The sequence below is a fragment of the Onychostoma macrolepis genome, chromosome 08 (genome assembly GCF_012432095.1).
Source record: "Onychostoma macrolepis isolate SWU-2019 chromosome 08, ASM1243209v1, whole genome shotgun sequence".
Taxonomy (NCBI): Eukaryota; Metazoa; Chordata; class Actinopteri; order Cypriniformes; family Cyprinidae; genus Onychostoma; species Onychostoma macrolepis.
The window spans coordinates 16,125,847-16,144,992 of NC_081162.1; the positions used below are offsets into that span (position 1 = coordinate 16,125,847).

Sequence of the window (19,146 nt, forward strand, 5' to 3'; positions counted from 1 at the left end):
GTGCAACATTAATCAAACAAAAGTTACAACGCAAATCCGATATTTAAACAATTCCTTTACTGGTCATTTTGAAATGTCAAACTTTTTCCACAATTGTTAACCACCTCAATCTGTATTATATTTTAGGGCTTTAAATAATTCCCTCATGTCCAAATTCAACATGAAGGGGGGTGGTCTACTGCAGAAAGAGGTATTTGAAAAGACTGCACTGTTCTCGGTCATTAGATGTTCAACCCACAACATTTACCAGAGAGCTTCTTTTTTTCCCCTTTTTTTTTTTTTAAAACGCTGAATGGTGATGCACAATATATATATCTCGTTTTTGTTTTTTGTAGGCATCCAAGCAAAAGAGAATGACTCCCTGTCACAATGAGTGTAATTAAAGTAAAAAGTTGTGTCAAAAAAGCTCTTATGCGTTTATTTTTTTCTTATTTGGCAGATGCTGTGGTGACCAATTTCCCGGCAGCAACAGAGTTGGACTTGAGAAATGCAGTTGGGAAGCATTTTAAACAAGAAATAAAACCAATAATGAATTTCCTTTTAAGTTCACTGTTAGTCGTTTTATTTGTTAGAATAAGTAAACCAACAAAAGGGTTCCTTTTATTTTTTTTATCATAATAAAATGTAAGTGTATTGTATTTATTATAATTTATTTTTGTCATTAAATTCTTTTGTATTTTTATCATTTTGTGGTGTTTAAGTTGTTAATGTTATTTTTCTTAAAAGCTGGATATTTAATTAGTTTGGATGGATTGCTGTTTTGTTGTCTATTAGATGTATGTAGGCATTCATTAGCCGTCTATTTGATGACTAGTCTATTCTTGGGCTATGGTTAGACGTCTATTAAATTTTCACTGACAGCCCAAATTTGTCCTTGTTTTAGCCTAGCTGTCAGGGCTGAGTTTGAACGGCTAATAGATGTATTTTAAACGCAGAATTGCTTGCTGGGTGCAGAAATCTGCGCTTTCAGATTCCATAAAAACCTTGATTGCACCATGCATAAAAAATATGATTGTGCAATATGCAGCTCGGAATAACCTCAAAGCTCTCATTTCATGTAGCAGTCTTTTACTTGCTTGGCTGTGCTGTGTTGTCAGTGCCGACCCATGGTACTGCAGACGGCCATCTTAAGCGGCATCAGAATTATTTACACAGACTGTTTAATGCAGATCAAGGGTGGCATGAATGCTCTTAAAGCAATTCTAATTGCATAATGTTATAAAATTAATGTTTTAAATATAACATTTTTAAAACTAAAACTTCCAGTAGGCCGTCGTTATTAAATGAGCCATCTTAAATGAGTCATCATTCGATTCGTTCAAAGGACCGATTCAATGACTGATGATTATGAATGGGTAATATAACCGAGTCATTTGCTTGTTCAAAACATGGGATTCATTCGGGAAACGAACATCTGTGTTGATCGGAGATGCGCAAAACTTGCTTGCTTTTTAACTCTTTTCGTTGGAGATATAGAGCAAAACAGACAGGCTACTGTGTCTAAAATGTAAGTCAAGTAATATTAACTTTTTCTTTTGACATTTACAATGTCATGTTCGGGAAAACAGCCCTCTTCTTCCTCTGATATTGCTTAACTTGTAAAACCACGAACTCATGGCCTACATACAAAAGTCACTGACACTTGGTGAGGAAACGGACGTGAGGCCTGAGAACATTGGCAGTAATCATGTTAAAACCGTTACAAGTAGCCTATATCTGTGCGAAACAAACATTCATACAAACTTACCCGTGTTTATTCAGAAATTAATAAACGTGGAAGATATTTCAGTACCAAGTGTAACAGTCCAAAGATTTGACACATGACAATGATTTTTAATGTTAATTTCTGTTTAACTTTGATATTACTTTTCTATTTACCCTATAACAACCATATGAAAATGAGAAAAAAAAATTCTGCAGGGGTTTTGTATTGTTTGTTTGTTTTTCCCTTTCCTGAAACACCCCTGAAAACAATTTGCACGGATCGGGTAAGTTTATTTTGCATGCAACGTGATTGCATGAATGCTATTATGCAGCTTTTATTTAAAATAATGTTATATGCTTGTTAGTGGGTTAGGAGGACACTTTAAGGAAATTGGCAAAAACATTTGACCGCACGTGACTGTGCTCAACAACTGCGATGAACTGCTGAAGGGGTGGAACTGAAACCATTTTATTCTTTTACAAACAAGCAAGTAATGCTGATGAATCTGCGAAATCATTGTCGAATAGGGGAAGCTGGTTAACTTGTTTCACAATGAAAAATTCCTGTTTTCATAAACATCTCTCTGAGGTTTTTGTAAGTCACTTTTGAGGCAGTTACAAAACCACTCATCTCTTAAACTCACAATAAAGGGAAGTGTGTAAGGTAAGTGGTTAAATCTTATATTGGTTAAAATATGAATTCTTAATGTATGAATTTATTACATTAGTATTTGAGCCTTTAATTTGTATGATCAATTTATCAATTAATTTGTATTACTCAATAACCCACACCCACATTTGTTTGCAGTTTCTGTTTTTGTATACTGTTTAACTGATTTTTACAGTGTTTACTTGCAGTTTATTTTATTAATTTACAAGTCTTTCTACATTCAGAAAGAATTTCTGTTACACTGATTCAGCCATGAATCTGATCTTGTGGGGGATTGTGCTCCTTGGGATTTATGTCCAGCAATCAGGTTGGAAATGTTTTGTGATTATATATACATATTCAGTCATATCTACATGAATATTAAGCAAAAATATTAACAGCTGACTGACTTTTTTCTCAAGTACTTTTTGTACCGACTGCCAAATTATCTTTTTTTTTTTTTGAATGATCTGTTTTTGTAAATTATAATCAGTTAGTAAATCCCTTAAACAACTGAATCATGCACATATTTTTTTAATATTAATGCATACTGATCATCTGTGCCATGGCAATAATACCAGGCAAAAAGTGTAATAAGTATTTAATTCTTTCATTAATTTGGTGTGTTTGAAGTTTCAGAGATGGTGGACTGTTTTTCATCATTTAAACCGTCCACTGGGAAATGTAGTGATCTTTTGGGTCAAGTTAAAAAAAACGACTGTTGCTTGAACACCAACTACGGCTACAAAGAAGCAGATGGTGTTTGTAAGTCCTGTGGGTGAGTTTCAGTGATGTGATGCTTATAATGTTCATGTCCAAAAACAGATAAATGTCACATTAAGCTTCATTATTGTTTATTAGATTGTTTCAGTGAAAATTAAAATGGCAGACTTCTTTCTGCTGACTTGTGCAATGTGCAATGCCCACATCGCAAAATCCAATCATCAACTGATGTATAGAACAAAGTCCCCACCCTACATTTTTCCTTTTTCTATAATCTGTTACATTCCGATGTATGTCACAATATGGCAGAGACGATCTGTCTCTACTTCCATTACATCACAACTTTAAATTAATGCAATGTTAATGGTCTTTTTTTGTGGAAATCTTTATAAATAGTATTGCATTAAAAAAAAAAAAAAATATATATATATATATATATATATATATATATATATATATATATTGGAGACTTTCACCAATCACTATTTTACCTTTCAGATAATGTAACTCTTCAGGCTACTGAATTAGCACAGCATATCCCTTAAAAATGTCTTGTATGTTGATTGTTGACCTCCAGGCGGCCATCATGGACTGAATGGACTCGCTGGGGCGAGTGCTCGGTGAGTTGTACAGAGGGAGTCAGCCAAAGGCGACGATCTTGTTATGGAATTGCTGCTTGCGCAGATCCTGAAAATCTAGGAACAATTCAAACTAAACCATGTGTGAAAAAAGAATGCTGTCCAGGTAGAAAGAACATTAAGCAATTGTTACATTTCAACATATAGGTTTCCATGTCCTTTCTCATGTTTCTGTATATATATTGTTCAGTGGAAGGTGGCTGGTCAGAGTGGGCGAAATGGCAGCTATGTTCAGTCACATGTGGCGATGGACTGAAAAAGAGGCGAAGAACATGTTCTGAACCCATTCCAGAATGTGGGGGCTCCTGTAGCGGTGCAGAGGAAGAAACCACCAATTGCGCCACTGAAGTAATCTGTCCGAGTAAGTATAGTTTTCTCTCTTTTTTTACTTACTAAAGATACTGAGAATAATTAAGAACATGCTCTCATTTGATGTCTAGCACATGGCGGGTGGTCCGGTTGGGGAAATTGGGGTCCCTGTCCAGTTACTTGTCTTTATGAAGGACGCAATCCTGAAATAGAGATTCGTACAAGGACATGCACTAACCCTCCTCCATCTGTGGTTCCACGTGGCAATGACTGCGAAGGCTCCAACACAGACGGCCGTCCTTGCAGTGGACTACCTTTCTGCCCAGGTAATATATTTGTTTTCTTCTATAAAACAACAAAACGTACAAGAGGTTTTTAGAAACCACAGCTTTATATCTCTGCTCCACAGCTGATGGAAACTGGGGAGCCTGGACAGGTTCCACACCCTGCTCTGTGACGTGTGGAGTGGGCCAGCAGACTCAAAGACGGATGTGTGATTCTCCTAAACCTGCACATGGTGGAAGACGGTGTCAAGGTGAAGAGCAAAAAACTGGTGTCTGCATCGTTGCTGTCCCCTGTCCGGGTAAGTAGAGTGACACAATGAAAGATTTATCTAAACAAACAAAAAATAACCGATTGTTTAACATTTTTCTCTCTGTTTTTTTTTTGTGTCAGTAAATGGGATGTGGACCGAATGGAGTGAGTGGAGTCAATGTAGACAACCTAGCACTAGAAAAATTAAATGCAATACCAGGGAGGGAACCCGAAGGAGAGAGAGGGACTGTGTTGATAGAAGACACAATGGAAGCCTCTGTGAAGGAGAGATTATTCAACATGGCAACTGCTATGACATTAACGACTGTGACAGTGAGTGCAAAGAAAAATCAATAGATTTAGTTTAAAACGTAATTTTCGACATTAAAAAAAGTATGCTCTGTATAGAATGAATAGTATGTGACTTACCAGCCTTCACTGCCATTCTGAAATCCTCTTCTGTGGTTTCATGGGACAATATAGTGTCCATTGGATGCCTACTTCAGAGGTAGTTGGTCATTCAGATACTTTTTGCATACTATGAATTTGGACATACTCTTTTGCCATACTGTTTTTCGCATACTATAAATAGTATTGAAGTAGGCATATTCAGGCACAACCACGCAGCATAAGCTACATAAATACAAAGCATGCTTATTTTTATCGTTTAGCATCAAATTAAAGTGAGTGTTTAAGATTAGTGCACTTCAAACAAATAGTATAATCTCTACATATTGTGAATGATGATATTAGTGGATGGTTGTTCCTAGTTTCAGACAAAATTAGGATTTTCCAAACTATTGCAGCTGTAAGGTATTGTATAAAGTAACAAATGACTCTCTGACTGTGTTCAGTGAAGGGCGTCTTGTCAGAGTGGAGTGAGTGGAGTTTTTGCAAACCTGCCTGTGGGCAAAACTCTGAACAAACAAGAGAAATAAATTGTGTTGGTGACATCTCTAAATACCGGTAGGAGAAAAACATCTCAACTGAAATAAGACATTATCTATAATAAATCTTGTAGGTGTGTAATTCCATTACATTCATACTGTAGGTTGTGCATTGTTTAAAAATCTGTTTACATATTTTTTTTTCTTTATCTCCTACAGTTCCCAAGACCGTGATATTTTTGCAGGGGATCCAAATGTTAACTGTCAGGGTTTGGAACAACAAATAGAAAGAAGAACATGTAAAAACGTTCCTGAATGCCAGAATGAGGTTGTAATCTTATGTTCAGAGCTTATGTATATTATTTTTTGTTAAAGTGAATACATTTTAATTTTTAACAACATATTCTTACTGTTTTCCAGAATGAATGAGCAGTCTCCAGAGTAGCTGTTGAAGACAAGATGACCAGCTGCCTTACACAGTAAACTCACCAGCAGCTGGAAGGACCTCAACATGCCAAGCTGTTCTCTTATGAAATGTGCTATTAAAAGAAAAACACTTGCTTTATTAGCTTTTGTGATATGGATTGAATTGATTGTTGATTGATGCACACCTTTGTAAACTGCTTTGCTGTCACAATAAAGTTTTAGAGGAAAGTAATGTAGTACATGGGATAAAATAAATTACCTTCTCTTAAATTACACATACTGGTTATTCGGAAGAGGAAAAGATGCGAGCCAGCCAGGAGTCGAACCTAGAATCTTCTGATCCGTAGTCAGACGCGTTATCCATTGCGCCACTGGCCCGACAAATACGCTAACGGACCACGTGACTCTATATCGTATGACTTTACTAGCTTCCTCATTTCGAAGACTGCAGCGCCCTCCTGCGGTCGCATTTTATGGTTGCAACTATATTAAGCCTCATTTAAAAAAAGTAACGATTACATTCCAAAATAAAAAAATAATTACTATTAGTTATGTCCCAAGACAAAGAACAACCAACTTTATAACAGTTACTTTTCTGAAATGACACATCCTCGATGAGGTACGTTATGCGACCACACGAGGGCGCAGCAGTCTTCGAAATGAGAGACAATATTTTACGTAAACACAGAATGTAGAAGCACAATAAAGTACTTTTAAATTGAAATTAAATTGAGTATAGACGTTCGAAAGACAACCCTTTCTTTTCTAGAAGACTAGTATGTTTTCATTTCATTAAATTGGTTGGCAGAGACATCATTATGATCACAAACTGAAAGCATCGCATATTAATGTCTACTTAACTGAATGCATGACCATGACGGTATGATCTTACAGCTGTATACTATTGCCATATACATAGACATATTGAAAAAAATAAATCACAACTTTCCTACACATGGACATCATCTGCCGAAATAGCTCAGTTGGGAGAGCGTTAGACTGAAGATCTAAAGGTCCCTGGTTCGATCCCGGGTTTCGGCATTTTGATCCAAAACTATTTTTAGTGGAATACGCCATAGAACCTTCACATGTCTCAAGAAAGAAACCTGTGCCTTGTAACGTGAACGAAGTGCATGTGTTCATTATTTTGTGAAAGAAACAGGCAATATGAAATTGTGTTCTTTGAGTTTAAGATGATGGTTGTTGATTTAGAGGCTTTTTGATATAATTTCAACACACTCCGCAAAGACCCGCCCCCCTACTGTTGCTATGTCCGACAAGTCATCATGGCTCTCAGGCCACATATGCACGGCTGCATCCGAAAACTTAGGCATGACTTTGCAGGCAGCGTTTTTGCACGACGGCACCTCGCGAAGCTGATTTTGGACAGGCTTCTGAGGCAGCACAACGGTTTAATGATCTACAACGAAATAGAACGAGTTTTGGTGATAACTAAACGAATATTCAATTTCTATATAATACTGATTTCTCGCTAGAAATAACATCAAAAGTGTTATCAAACCAACAATCTGAAATATACATTTACACATTAACTAACCACCAAGCGCAACTTTCAGACGCCATCTTTATTATTTTTTGCTCAACTGTCACGGAATGGAACGCACAGGATTGTGGGATATCAAAGGCAGCGAAGGATAACGTTACATCCATAGACATAATATACGTAGACGCCTCATGACATGCTGGAACGTATTCCAGCGTCGCCGCCATATTGCTTGGGTCTCCTCGCTCTACGATAGCAGCGGAGTCAATGGAGAGCGAGCAATTTATGCCCGTATTTTGTGCAGTTTACTGTTGCAATAACCCGCGCAGATACCAGATCGCGTGGGATTACCTTTCACAAGTAAGATTGAACAATAATTTTGGTTATTTTACCATTTATAATATTATGTCATCGTAACTAACGTTACTTACGTGTAACATTATTACAGCAGGAACTGGTACTCTCTCTCATTGTCTCTTGCTGTTTTTTTTTTTTCTGTTCTTCAACGTTCAGAGGATGTGTTCTTACTCGGGGACATCATTTCATGCTTGTGTCATTTGTGGTCAGTGGCGCCTGCAGGTGTACGGCTGGACGCACTGTGTGTACCATGCGCGCTCAGACTGACCTGAGATTTGCCCCGCAAACATTTCAGCAGTAGATTATAGCCGTATTTCTATCGACTATCTACCCGTAAAATTTATAGTGAAAAGTTCTTTAAAATCATCTGGATTAAAGTAATTTTTACAGCTGTTTTTAAAGCATTTTGCTGCATGGATAAAAAAATAGGCTAATAAATAATTCACATATCATGCAGACAAAATTTCGTTGCAGAAAACCCTTTAAATGTTAAGGAATTAAGAGCAGAGCAACGTAAAAATCAGAAAAAATATAATCGGGCCTGTTTTAGGCTTTTCCTTATTTTTATATTTTAGACGGTGATGAAAAATGACTTGCCATCTCCTCATTTGACGAGCCTTTAGAGAGAAATGCATCTTTACGGATTACATAATGAAAGAGTTTTTGTTTTCGATTTGAATTATTTCGTTTTAAAGTAGTAATTTAAAGCTTTCTATAGATATATTTATCTTATTTGTGACTCAATTCGTTTTAGTTCATCATTGTGAAGCGCTCCTGTTCAAGACGAGACGGCAAGCGCATCTGTTTTCCTATTTATTTTAATAAAAGCACAATGTTTTTTTATATTGTGAATGCACACAAATAAAAGTAGACCCTTTACAGTTCCGAATGATGTATTACTCTTAACTTTATGAGCAAACATTATGGCGTATTTTAAGTTGTTTCCACTATTATTTTAAGTTCTTTTCACGCGTGTGTGTGTGTGTGTGTGTGTTTGAGTGAGAGACAGAGAGAGAGAGAAATAAATTCAAATGAACAATCAAACTTGTTTCTTTATTAAAATATAAAATTCATTCATTTATCAATATGCCATAGCCTACCATATGTCTTTGTTAAAGAGCATAATACAAAGTCTTTTAGCATGAAAGCACGTATTTTTTAATGTGTGACAGCGTCTAAATCTAAAAAACTAAATCTCTGCAGTTTGTAACAAACCAAACCGTGTGAAAATCCGGTAAAAATTCGGGGAGTTATGATTATTGTAGTTGGGGATACACATTCCTCAGTAGAAATTAATGCAGGGGGGGCGCATTGGAGACCCATCCAAGATGGCGGCCGCGCTGTACGTCAGCTCCAATAGGCAGCGTCAGTCTATGAGGCGTCTACATATATTATGTCTATGGTTACATCTATCTATGCTGCCTTCAAAAATCGATCAGATGAAGGCATCTCATGAGACAGGAAGTGAAGCTAACTTTGGATTCGGACGTGCCTTGATGCCTTCCTACCTTGCAATGTGTCCTCCGAAGGCAGCATTTCTCAGTTTTCGGATATAGCCACCATTCTCATTCAGTGAAAAATACATCGCGGAGCAAAGAGGAAACCGACAACGTGCCTACAAACAAGACTTTTGGTATGAAACAGCCGCCGCTCTCAAATTTTGTCTTTTAAAAAATTTTTTTAAGAAATCCAAACAATACATAACGTTTTATAGCTCTTTAACGTGTCTGAAAGATCGATGAAGCGCCTCAGTTAAAGCAGTACATGAACCGATCATCTCTTCCTCTTTACTAATTATAGCATGAAATAAACATGAATGAACATAAGAAAGGTTTCTTGTTTCAACCGCGGAAAGACGTCACCATCATTTATCAATTTCAGACCCACCAACGTCAATCTTGTTCCAGTCCCGTCTGCTTTGTTTGTCGGATAAAAATGGTAGATTCGGCATTATGATTGGTTAGATAGTCTGTCAATCAAACTCCATTTCTAACAAGCACAGCCGTCATAGGTTTACGTATTATAAACCCCGCCCTCATTTTGGCGACGCAACTTTCTGTAGTGTAGTGGTTATCACGTTTGCCTTCACACTTACCGTTCCTTAAAAATTTCTTGAACATTTTTTTATTTAATATCTTATGACCATCCCAGTAGAATCCTGCAAGCCAGTAGACAACTTCCGCATTACCCTGATTGAAACTTTTGCACAATAGTGGAAGCTGGAAATTACACTTAAAATATTATATTAGAAACACTGAAACAGTGTTAAACATGCAAAACAAAACAATAAAATGACATAAAAGCTGTGTGCCAAGAATATTGCTTTTACAGTTATCCAATAGCCAAAGATACATGAAAGAAGTTATTTCATCAAACCAACAATGCTTCCAAGACTTACCGTTTTCCCGACCATTTCAAACTAAATATTTTGGAAATCTACACATTTCTATCAACAACAAAAATCTCAAACGGCCTATGGTGTTACAAGACGTAGCAACAAACATAATAATAAATTAATCGATTAACTATAAAAAATTTATTTTAAATAAGAAAGCTTTCTCTTGGTAATCACTTCCATATTGAACCGCAGTGTTTTGGACCATGGTGACTGGTCATTAGCCGAGTGACCAGCTATCATATTCTAAAAACCAGCTTGACCGGCCAGTTGCAGGTTTGTTGCTTGTCCAAGATGATCTACCACCTTAGACCAGCTACCATGTTCCAAAAAAATAAATAAATAAAATAAAAAATTCACAGATTAAGATGCAATTCCAGCAGGGATTGCATTAACTCTTTTTGCGTCTACAGAAAGGTCACTGATCAGTTAATATTCAGTGAATTTATTGTACAAATAGGAGTATTGCAAGCATTCAATCTAGCAAGTCTCTCCATGGGTATGAGTAAAATACTATCATACAGAACCAAACCAAAATCAGAGAAACAAACATACAAGTATATGCAGGACTCATCACTGTTCTACTTTCCAGGAAAATCATTTTTTAGTCCATGTGCAGGTTTATCATTTTAGCACTTAGAAAAAAAGAGAAAAGAACACTTGGTATTAAGACAAAGAATGAGTCTTAAGGTCTCCAAAGAAATGCATTCTGCTAAAGGCATTAAATACTCAGATTTTTTTTTTTAACAGCAGGGATCCTTGATTGTTGCCTCTTGATGATAAAGTCGTTATGGCAACGAATGAACAGACAAACCTTTGGTAGATGAAGGATGAAAGCAATGAAATTATATTTACATACAGAAGAAAGACAGACAAAAATGCCTAATTCAGTGAAACGAGGCACTTCTCCAACAAAGGCGAGGATAAGTGAAACCAAATTACCAGCCATTCTCCATGTTGAGTGCTGCTTTACCAAAACATCCACTGCATGTAGAGCTACAGCTGACAGGTCAAATAGCTGCTGTACACTAGAGAAGATTTCAATGGGTAGTTCAGAGATCAATTCAAGATTGGGGCTGAATGTTACCTATTCTACAACAGGTGGTTTCACATTGATGGGATACTGGATAATGCATCAGCACCTTCATCTCTGGTCAAATGTTTTGTACAAACAAAAGTCAAGGCTTAAGGTTCTCATAAAGCACAAATGACAAGTATCAGCATAACAAATACACCCTTGCTGCTGGCAATGTCAAACAAATTCATGAATACATTTCAGAGAGCGTCTCAAAACCTTTACTTGAGTAAACATTCTCCTCTCTACAACAACAGAGCCTCGATAACCTCAGAGGATGCTGATGACACCCTTTTTGCCAAAATAAAGATTGCACACAGAAATAAATAACACCATAATCTTGTAGCTTTGTTTTACGTAAGTTAGGTTACTATAACGGGTTTTACGTGTCCATAATGTGTCTTTTGAAAGTGTTATTTACAAAGTGAAATGAGACCCAAACTGGCCTGCCCTTTCAAAGGACAATCAATAAAGTGCAATTAAAAAAAAGATACAGTACAATGAAAGGGGCTTGACTTGTTGGACAGGGAAAAGGAGACATGAGAAAGTCACTAAGCTTTGGTTGTTAACATAAAACAATACAAGTCTTATTAAGCATGTGTAAAGCACAAAGGTATGTTGTGACTCGGCAAGGTACAGTAAAACTTGCTTCTGGGTCCGTTTGTGATCCGGAGCTGGTTTCTGGAGATAATCTACTACTGCACAGAATCAGGAATCAGATGGAGAGAGGGCAACAGGAGTTGTTGGAGAGGGAACGGTATTGGCCAGATTATAGGTTGAATTCGGTAAGGTACCCTGAGAGGGCTGTACATTGAGGAAAGGAGGTCTAGTTGTGGGTGTTTGGGGGGATGTTGCCGCTGTGACTGGGGAGTCCAAGCTGACTTCATCCCCTTCCTCCGAGTCCCATACCTCACTCTGCAGGTAGTCTGCAAAGAGGGCTTTAGCTCGCTGCAGAATACGCCCAAGGTTGTGGCGACGGACCAGGCGGTCAAAATGCATGGCCAGCTCATTGTAATCCAGGCTGTTTTTAACAATGTGGTCACGATGTTCCAGCAGGATAGACAGGCAAAGGAAAAGCATGAAGGGATTCCCTTTCCCAAACTCTTGAGGAGGAGGAAGCGAGCAGGGTTTAATTCCGCCTCCTTCTGGTTTGTTTGTGTTTGGAGAGGTTACGCCAGATCCGGTGGGTCTGCATGGCGAGGGAAGATTGCTGGAGAACGCTTTGGGCAAAGACGGTGACTTGCCAAAGGATAAAACAGGCGAAGAGAGAAGCGAACGATTGTAACCCTGCGATGGAGACGCCAGTAAAGATTTCCCTGGGACCACTGATGGGGATTGAGCCCCGGTTTCATTTATTACAGCTTGTGAGGACATGAACCCCCCAGGAGGTTTATCAGGAGACACAGCTTTGTCTCCACTAGAGGAAGAGGATGTGCATTTTGAAAGGGCATCGGGAGACGCCGTTCTCCAGCTGGATGGAGAATTAGATGCTTCCGGTGAATGATTTGAGCTACTCTTCCAATTTGGTAGACCAGAAGGAAGAGATGATGCTGGGGACGCTGCTTGACCATTGGGAGAGTCTCTTTGCCCTGGAGAAGACGGTGTATGATTACCGATAAGAGGTTCCTGCTCTCCAGGGTCATCCTCACTTTCCTCTGTGGACTGACGGGCCGAGAATGGCAACGTGGAGTGTGCAGACTGAAACTGTACTGGAGATAACGTAGGATCAGAGCAATCGTTTTCATTCATCTCAAAGCTGTCCTCGTTTCGGCCACTATAGTACTTGAATTCCCCAAAACTTGCCTGCTTCTCAAATGAGGGAGCTGGAGCTTTGACATCATTCTTGACCATGTCATCTACACCATACTCTCCTTCACCTTCCTTCCGAGGCCCCTTCTCCTCCTCTACGATGAAGTTACGTCCCCCATCTGCCTCCTCTCGGGACGGTCTTAGCATGTGACGTCTCCTCTGCCTTTCCATCTGCTTCTCTTCCATCTCCTCCATGTCCACATTCTGATGGAGATTCTGTGAGCCATTGGACTGATCTGCCTCAAGCGCTGGCCCCAGAAGCTCCACCTCTGTCTCAGGTGGATCAGGCGGCAAGGAGCTCCAGGTGACCTCCAGCATTCTCAGGGCATCATCAAAAGCGAATTCACGCTTCAGCTCCAAAAGTAGCCAGCGGTAACAGAAAAACAGATCGTCTGCACCTTTTGAGACTAGGTAGGCATAAAACTCAGGGTCTGAATACTGCAGAAGCAACTTGAGATGTTGGAACTTAATGGACATAAGTTGTCCGTCAGGGCGGAAGTTGCCCTCAAGACGTTTCATAATGCCACAGAAGCAGATAAAGGCATGAGCTTCGTTGTCCATGACGGCGAGGATTGGCGAGGCTATGTCGCTCATGCCTTGGCAATAAGACACCTGTGAAACCAAAAGAGGACCGTTTATTTCCCACAGAGGTAAAGGCACATCCTAGTGTTATTGAAGGGTATTACTGTGTATTTACCTGTGGGTGTGTAATAGCAAAGGTGGTGAGGAGATCTGTCAAGGCGGTGAGATGCGGGCTGTCCTCTGAGCCTGCGTAGTAAGGATGTGCTCGGTCTGTTCGAAGAACATCTTTCAGAACATTTCCCCTGATGAACTCCAGGTCCTCTGCGCTGACCCGTTCTGTCCATTCGCTCTTCAGCTGGTCGTACTCTCTTGTCTTCCTCTTCATGTAGTCCATTCTCTCTTGCCCTGTCAGACCATCTGGGTACACATTAAGGAGGTATCGCCAAACAACCTGTCACAAAAATACAGAGATGGAAGAGAAAATTCAGCTAAAAAGAGGACTGTCTGCCACATCGGTCTTCAAAAAGCTTTTTAAAATGTGCACTTTATTATTTTATGCATATATGATATAAAATAATCCATAATGTAATTTATGGTAATAAATTATATAAAATATTTTTTCCAGCCCTGAATACAAATGATTGAGCTAATTAAGTGTTTTATTAGCTTTTCATTAAATAAATATGATAAAAAAACAAACAAACAAAAAACCAAATATTTCTATACAGAAAGTAATATCAGGATATCCTCTAGCGGTAGATTAGTTAAAGGGGTCATGAACTCAGAAATCAAAATTCCCTTGATCTTTTGACATAAGAGGTCATTGTTCTATAGAAACATCCTGTAAGTTTCAGAACTCAAAACTTTCTCATTAGTCTAAAAACAGCTTATATTGAAGCCAATTTACCAAAATAAGTTGTGGAATGTGCCACTTTATGTGGATTTGTTTACAAACAAGGCACAGTTTGACACAGGATTTTCAGAAATATTGAAAGACGATGATGTGCCGACTATATTGGATCCGACAGTAATGTCGCAAAACACACAAGTGTTACGTGGTCACTCTAGCTTTGTCTGTTATTATAGATCGTTTGATATGTGCTGAGTATTTATGCGCTTTTAACCTAAATCACAAAATCCTCCATCTATAAAGGATGTACGCTGTTAATCATACACAACTGTTAGCCAATTGTACCAGTGGGCTTTTACTTCCGAGTCTACAATCTGCCACACCTATTCAAACAGAGCGTTCTGAAGAGGGAGGTCAAAACAGGACAGAAAATAGCCTATTACTTCTAAATTATGATATTTTTGAGGTAAAAAAATAACATTATGTGCAACTCAGAGAACAGTAAAAAAACAAAGGCAGTTCTTGACCGCTTTAAAAAATGCCAAGTCAGTCTGATTACCTTGCGTAAGGATGGCTCAACTCCACCATGATATATACGAAGTCTAAGTTCCTCTGGTCGGCTCAGTTGACCTTGGCTGTTCAGGTAACTGTGGAACTCAGTATCACTTAAGGGAGGCTTGAATGGTTTCACCTCCTCCCCATAGGACCAACTCAAGGCCTGCTGCACACGTGACAGTGTGCGACCCACCTAAATGTGAAGGTAGTTACAAAGTGAGAAATGTTTCACAATTTATATAGCCTTTTAGCAAAAATCTATGGTATTAGTTGGAAGACACATGGAAAGAAACATTCCTATCACATAAGATATCTGGCCCATGATTAATTAGTTATCTGTGAAATGCAGAATATATTCCCTCTATCTTCAAATTAATATTTCAGTGTGTAAGCACAAAAGCAGAACAAAGCTGCTTCTTACAAGAGCAAAAGTGGCCTTCAAGGACTCCTGAAATATCTAATGACTTCAACTGTTTGGGGGTAATTGCCATCAATTAAAGTATCAAGGCAGTAGACTGCGAATCTGACTGACTGCAACAGACACTAGCTGGCAAAACAGCTGGCTGATAGGGTGAAGTACATCATGAGTAACCTGGGACAGCAGCGTCTGTGTGAAAGGAAGTGCGGCAGAAGCCAACGACCTCTTCTCTCCCTGCAACTGGTCTGAGCCAATCACATCTTTAGGGCTGATTATGTCCCAATCCTCCAAAACAGGACCTTAGGAAGAATATGGTGTGAAATCATTAAAGAACAATGATAATATTTTTTTAAAAAGAATTCGAGACTGGATAAGTTTTATTTACAGGTAAATACAGAATGTTAAAATTATTCTTGTAATCAATAAATACGATACGTAGACTCTACAAAACAACAAACATAGTGGAAAAATGTGCATATTTTCAGGAAAATACACAATCATTTGAAATGAACAGCAACTACCAAAAAAACAACTTTTGGGTGAATGGCTAAACTGGAGAAATCATAAGGGAGGCAGAGCAGTCGAAGATTTTCATAATCTACTGAGTTTGACAGACATTTAATCCTCTCCAAATAGAAGGATGTGGAGTTCACTCACTGTCTTCTGATGGTTTGATTTCCATCTTGAGCTGGAGGAAAGGCTTTGCCGCACTGACGAACGCTGCATCTAAATCCCAGTCGGACAGCAGAGACACGTAGACCTCCACACCTCCGCGGTCACGGGACAGGTAACTTATCCCAAAGTTGCGTTTCCTACAGGGAACCAAAGAAAAAAGACGGCATCTATGTTCGCTGCAGTTCATTTACCTAGAATTGCTATTAAACAATCATAAAAATTGGATTACCACTGTATTTTTTTAAAAACGGATCTGAAGAGAATAAGCACAAAACAAATCTATTTTGCAATTTCACACTCACCCATTCAGCTCAAATGCTCGTATGAGGATATGCTGCAACACCTCCAGTGAGGTTATTTGAGGATCAACAGCAAAGGAGCGGAACTCCACCGGTAACACCCCTTCACACTTCTGCAGACAGATTTTAAAGGTACAATTTTAGAAAAACAAAGAAAATGGGTAACACTGCCTATTTTACATAACCCTACTTTGTTAATTATCTCAAGGTCCTGAAAGGCTAATCACTCTATCATCTGAAATGCAAATCACCTAATCAGGTGACATTATTTATTCAGGTGGATTTACTGCCTGTTGAGTCTCTGTCAGCGTTGCAACCAACCATGGGAAACTGACGCTGGCTGTACAGATTGCTTTGAACTTTACTAACACGTGCCCGAACTCCTGCAAAACACAGCACCACAAGGTCATCTGTCCCAAGCAGACCATATTGCAGCACATCTGTCAAGGTTCACACTGAACCTAAATTCTTTTATTATTCCAAAATTTGTAACTTCAGTTGCCATTTGATACGGACTCTTGAGTGCTGGGACAAACCAAGATATGAAACTTATTCAAGGAATAATTCAAATTGCATCAAAATGTTCACTCATGTGTAGGTGCATCTCCAGCTTCTTTTTCTCCTTTGCCAAAATGTGGTTTACTTGTTATTTCAGTATTTCTTATTTACTATCATAGCATTTATTAATATTTCAAATTATTTAAATTTATATTTAAATTTTAATTTCAGTAAATTTCTATGCGTTTGTCATTTTTTATTAGTTTGTATATACTTCTATTTAGCCTTAATTTATGCTTATTTCAGTTTTAGTACTTCAACTTAAACACATTACTAAAATGTACAAGTTTTTACATCTAATATTTATATTTTGTGTTATTTTAGCTTTGTTTTAGTTATTGAAAATGAATAGGTTTAGTTAACAACACTGTATCATTAGGGATCAACACTGCGAGAAACAGAAGTTATGTGGCATAAATCATGAAAAATCTAGTATTCACTTCCATGAACTAATGAACTGATGCTACAGGGTGGTTTCAAACAGATTTTCAGTCACCACAGTCAGACACAGAAAATCTTGAAAATACTGACATAACCATATTTCATACATACTAAATAGCCTTTTGTTTGTCACTTTTCTGAAAATCATCTAAAAATTACAAATTACTTCTGTACAAGCTGTGTGACAGTTGACAGGGAAAAAAACATGCATGTAGCCTACAACTATATAATTGTGAAATCTTGCATTACAATAGCAGATCATTTTTATCCCATATCTCAAGAATTAGTGTCATGGCAGTGATTAATCAAAAGTTCACTGTGATTTAACTACAATTCGGTGACCTACATTGTCGTCTAAAGAGACTTCTTAAAGAAACAGAGGTGCTGTTTTAAAATGGCCCAACATGTCAAGTGCCATTTAATCATTTATGGCGGTTCTCTTAGGCCTGCATCTAAAACAATACCTACTGGCTTTCATGATGTTGGTTCATGCTTTCATGCTGTTGGTTACAGCAGACCTGAGAAATGACTGAAAAACAAGCGAGGGAATTCATGGCAGGTTGATCATGTGACACTTAACAGCAAACATGACTCACTATCAGGTCAGGGGTATATATTTGTGTAAGTTTTTCTTTTTAGGACGTGGCTTCACAAATAAATATACAGACATAAACATTATTACTATAACACAGAATGATAACGACGTAACTGCATATGATTAACGTGTATTTGTCGAACAACTATATGACACGAACAATAAAACATAATTAAAACAAATTCAATAGAACGACAAATGAACACATTTCTACAAAAAGTGTGTGTCACTTAAGGATTAAAGCAATACAATTATTACACACCCTTAAAGAATGTACGTATGCTCAGTGAACGAATGATTAAGATGCGATCACGATTTGTAAACAACAAAGATGCCAGCCAAGTCAAGCGATGATGGGCTGATTAAAAAAGCTCCTCGACAGACGCAGACACGCAACCAGACACTGTCTCCTGGCCTGGCTGGACTACGTGGACTGCTGTGTGTTATTGTGTTTCCATCCCGCTGTGTTGCTGCGTGTGTGTGTGTGTGTGTGTGTGTGTAGTTAGGGTTTGTACCTGCCGCTCGGTCCCCACAATCTCTCACCTTGACTTTGACACGAACTACCCCCCTCTCCTCCTCAGCCGACATGGTGGGTAGTCCGCTTTGGGGGTCCCGTTCAGAGATGCGTTGTTGTCATCCAGTAAAAAAAATTAAAAGTACAATAACAATGGATGCTGTTACCCGTTACCCCTCTCTTACTGCTAGGCAGATTTAATGAAAACACCGTTAACAAGAGACTAAAAAACAACCAATATCCTGCTGACACGCTTCAAAATAAAAGCCCCGGTCCAAGACAGCAAAATACTTTCGTGTCTTAAAAATTGGAAAGTTTGAATGTATTTTAAGACAGTTCGGGTATGATTGACTCGTGGAACCAGAGCTTCGTCTTTTCAGATCAATAATCATGACATAAGTAAGAAGGCATTACGTTTGCTACGTGAGATAACAGCAACAGGATATGACGCCACTTTGGCATTACATCATTGGATTCATCGGGGAATTCATGATGCATGTGCAACAAAAAGAAAACAAAATATACAACGATGATTTACGGTCAGACAGATGCAGACATTTAGCTATTATTTAAATGGATTTTTAAATATATGTCTTACACTCACCGATGGCAAATACTATTAAGCTATATGATAATAAATAAAATGTTCTCAAGTGTTTTTATGAGCAAATATATCTACAAAAAGATGTTTGTGTATGAATCACATCAT

At 38.2% G+C, this 19,146-nt stretch overlaps 2 protein-coding genes, 1 long non-coding RNA gene and 2 other non-coding genes across 5 annotated transcripts; 3 read left to right on the top strand and 2 right to left on the bottom strand.

Moving 5' to 3' along the window:
• The first annotated feature begins 1,411 nt into the window (after positions 1 to 1,411).
• LOC131546333 (properdin-like) lies at positions 1,412 to 6,102 on the top strand. The gene is made up of 11 exons (XM_058785862.1): positions 1,412 to 2,368; positions 2,599 to 2,681; positions 2,987 to 3,131; positions 3,654 to 3,820; positions 3,905 to 4,075; positions 4,155 to 4,349; positions 4,433 to 4,606; positions 4,699 to 4,890; positions 5,412 to 5,523; positions 5,664 to 5,772; positions 5,865 to 6,102. Exons 2-11 carry the CDS (start codon positions 2,627 to 2,629, stop codon positions 5,871 to 5,873), a joined length of 1,329 nt encoding a protein of 442 aa, XP_058641845.1. The 5' UTR covers positions 1,412 to 2,368; positions 2,599 to 2,626; the 3' UTR covers positions 5,874 to 6,102.
• Positions 6,103 to 6,175: 73 nt separating this feature from the next.
• On the bottom strand, positions 6,176 to 6,248 carry trnar-acg (transfer RNA arginine (anticodon ACG)). Its single transcript has one exon. It is a non-coding gene; the product is annotated as a tRNA-Arg (tRNA).
• A 590-nt stretch (positions 6,249 to 6,838) lies between these two features.
• Positions 6,839 to 6,911, top strand: trnaf-gaa (transfer RNA phenylalanine (anticodon GAA)). Its single transcript has one exon. It is a non-coding gene; the product is annotated as a tRNA-Phe (tRNA).
• Positions 6,912 to 8,735: 1,824 nt separating this feature from the next.
• On the top strand, positions 8,736 to 16,461 carry LOC131546007 (uncharacterized). Its single transcript, XR_009272571.1, has 3 exons — positions 8,736 to 9,364; positions 15,992 to 16,142; positions 16,341 to 16,461. It is a non-coding gene; the product is annotated as an uncharacterized LOC131546007 (long non-coding RNA).
• tbc1d25 (TBC1 domain family, member 25) lies at positions 10,556 to 18,828 on the bottom strand. Its single transcript, XM_058785280.1, has 7 exons — positions 18,467 to 18,828; positions 16,333 to 16,442; positions 16,013 to 16,167; positions 15,530 to 15,654; positions 14,942 to 15,130; positions 13,708 to 13,983; positions 10,556 to 13,622 (listed from the first exon to the last, which is right to left on the bottom strand). The coding sequence occupies exons 1-7, from the start codon at positions 18,509 to 18,511 to the stop codon at positions 11,910 to 11,912; spliced, it is 2,613 nt and encodes an 870-aa protein (XP_058641263.1). The 5' UTR covers positions 18,512 to 18,828; the 3' UTR covers positions 10,556 to 11,909.
• Positions 18,829 to 19,146: the final 318 nt, after the last annotated feature.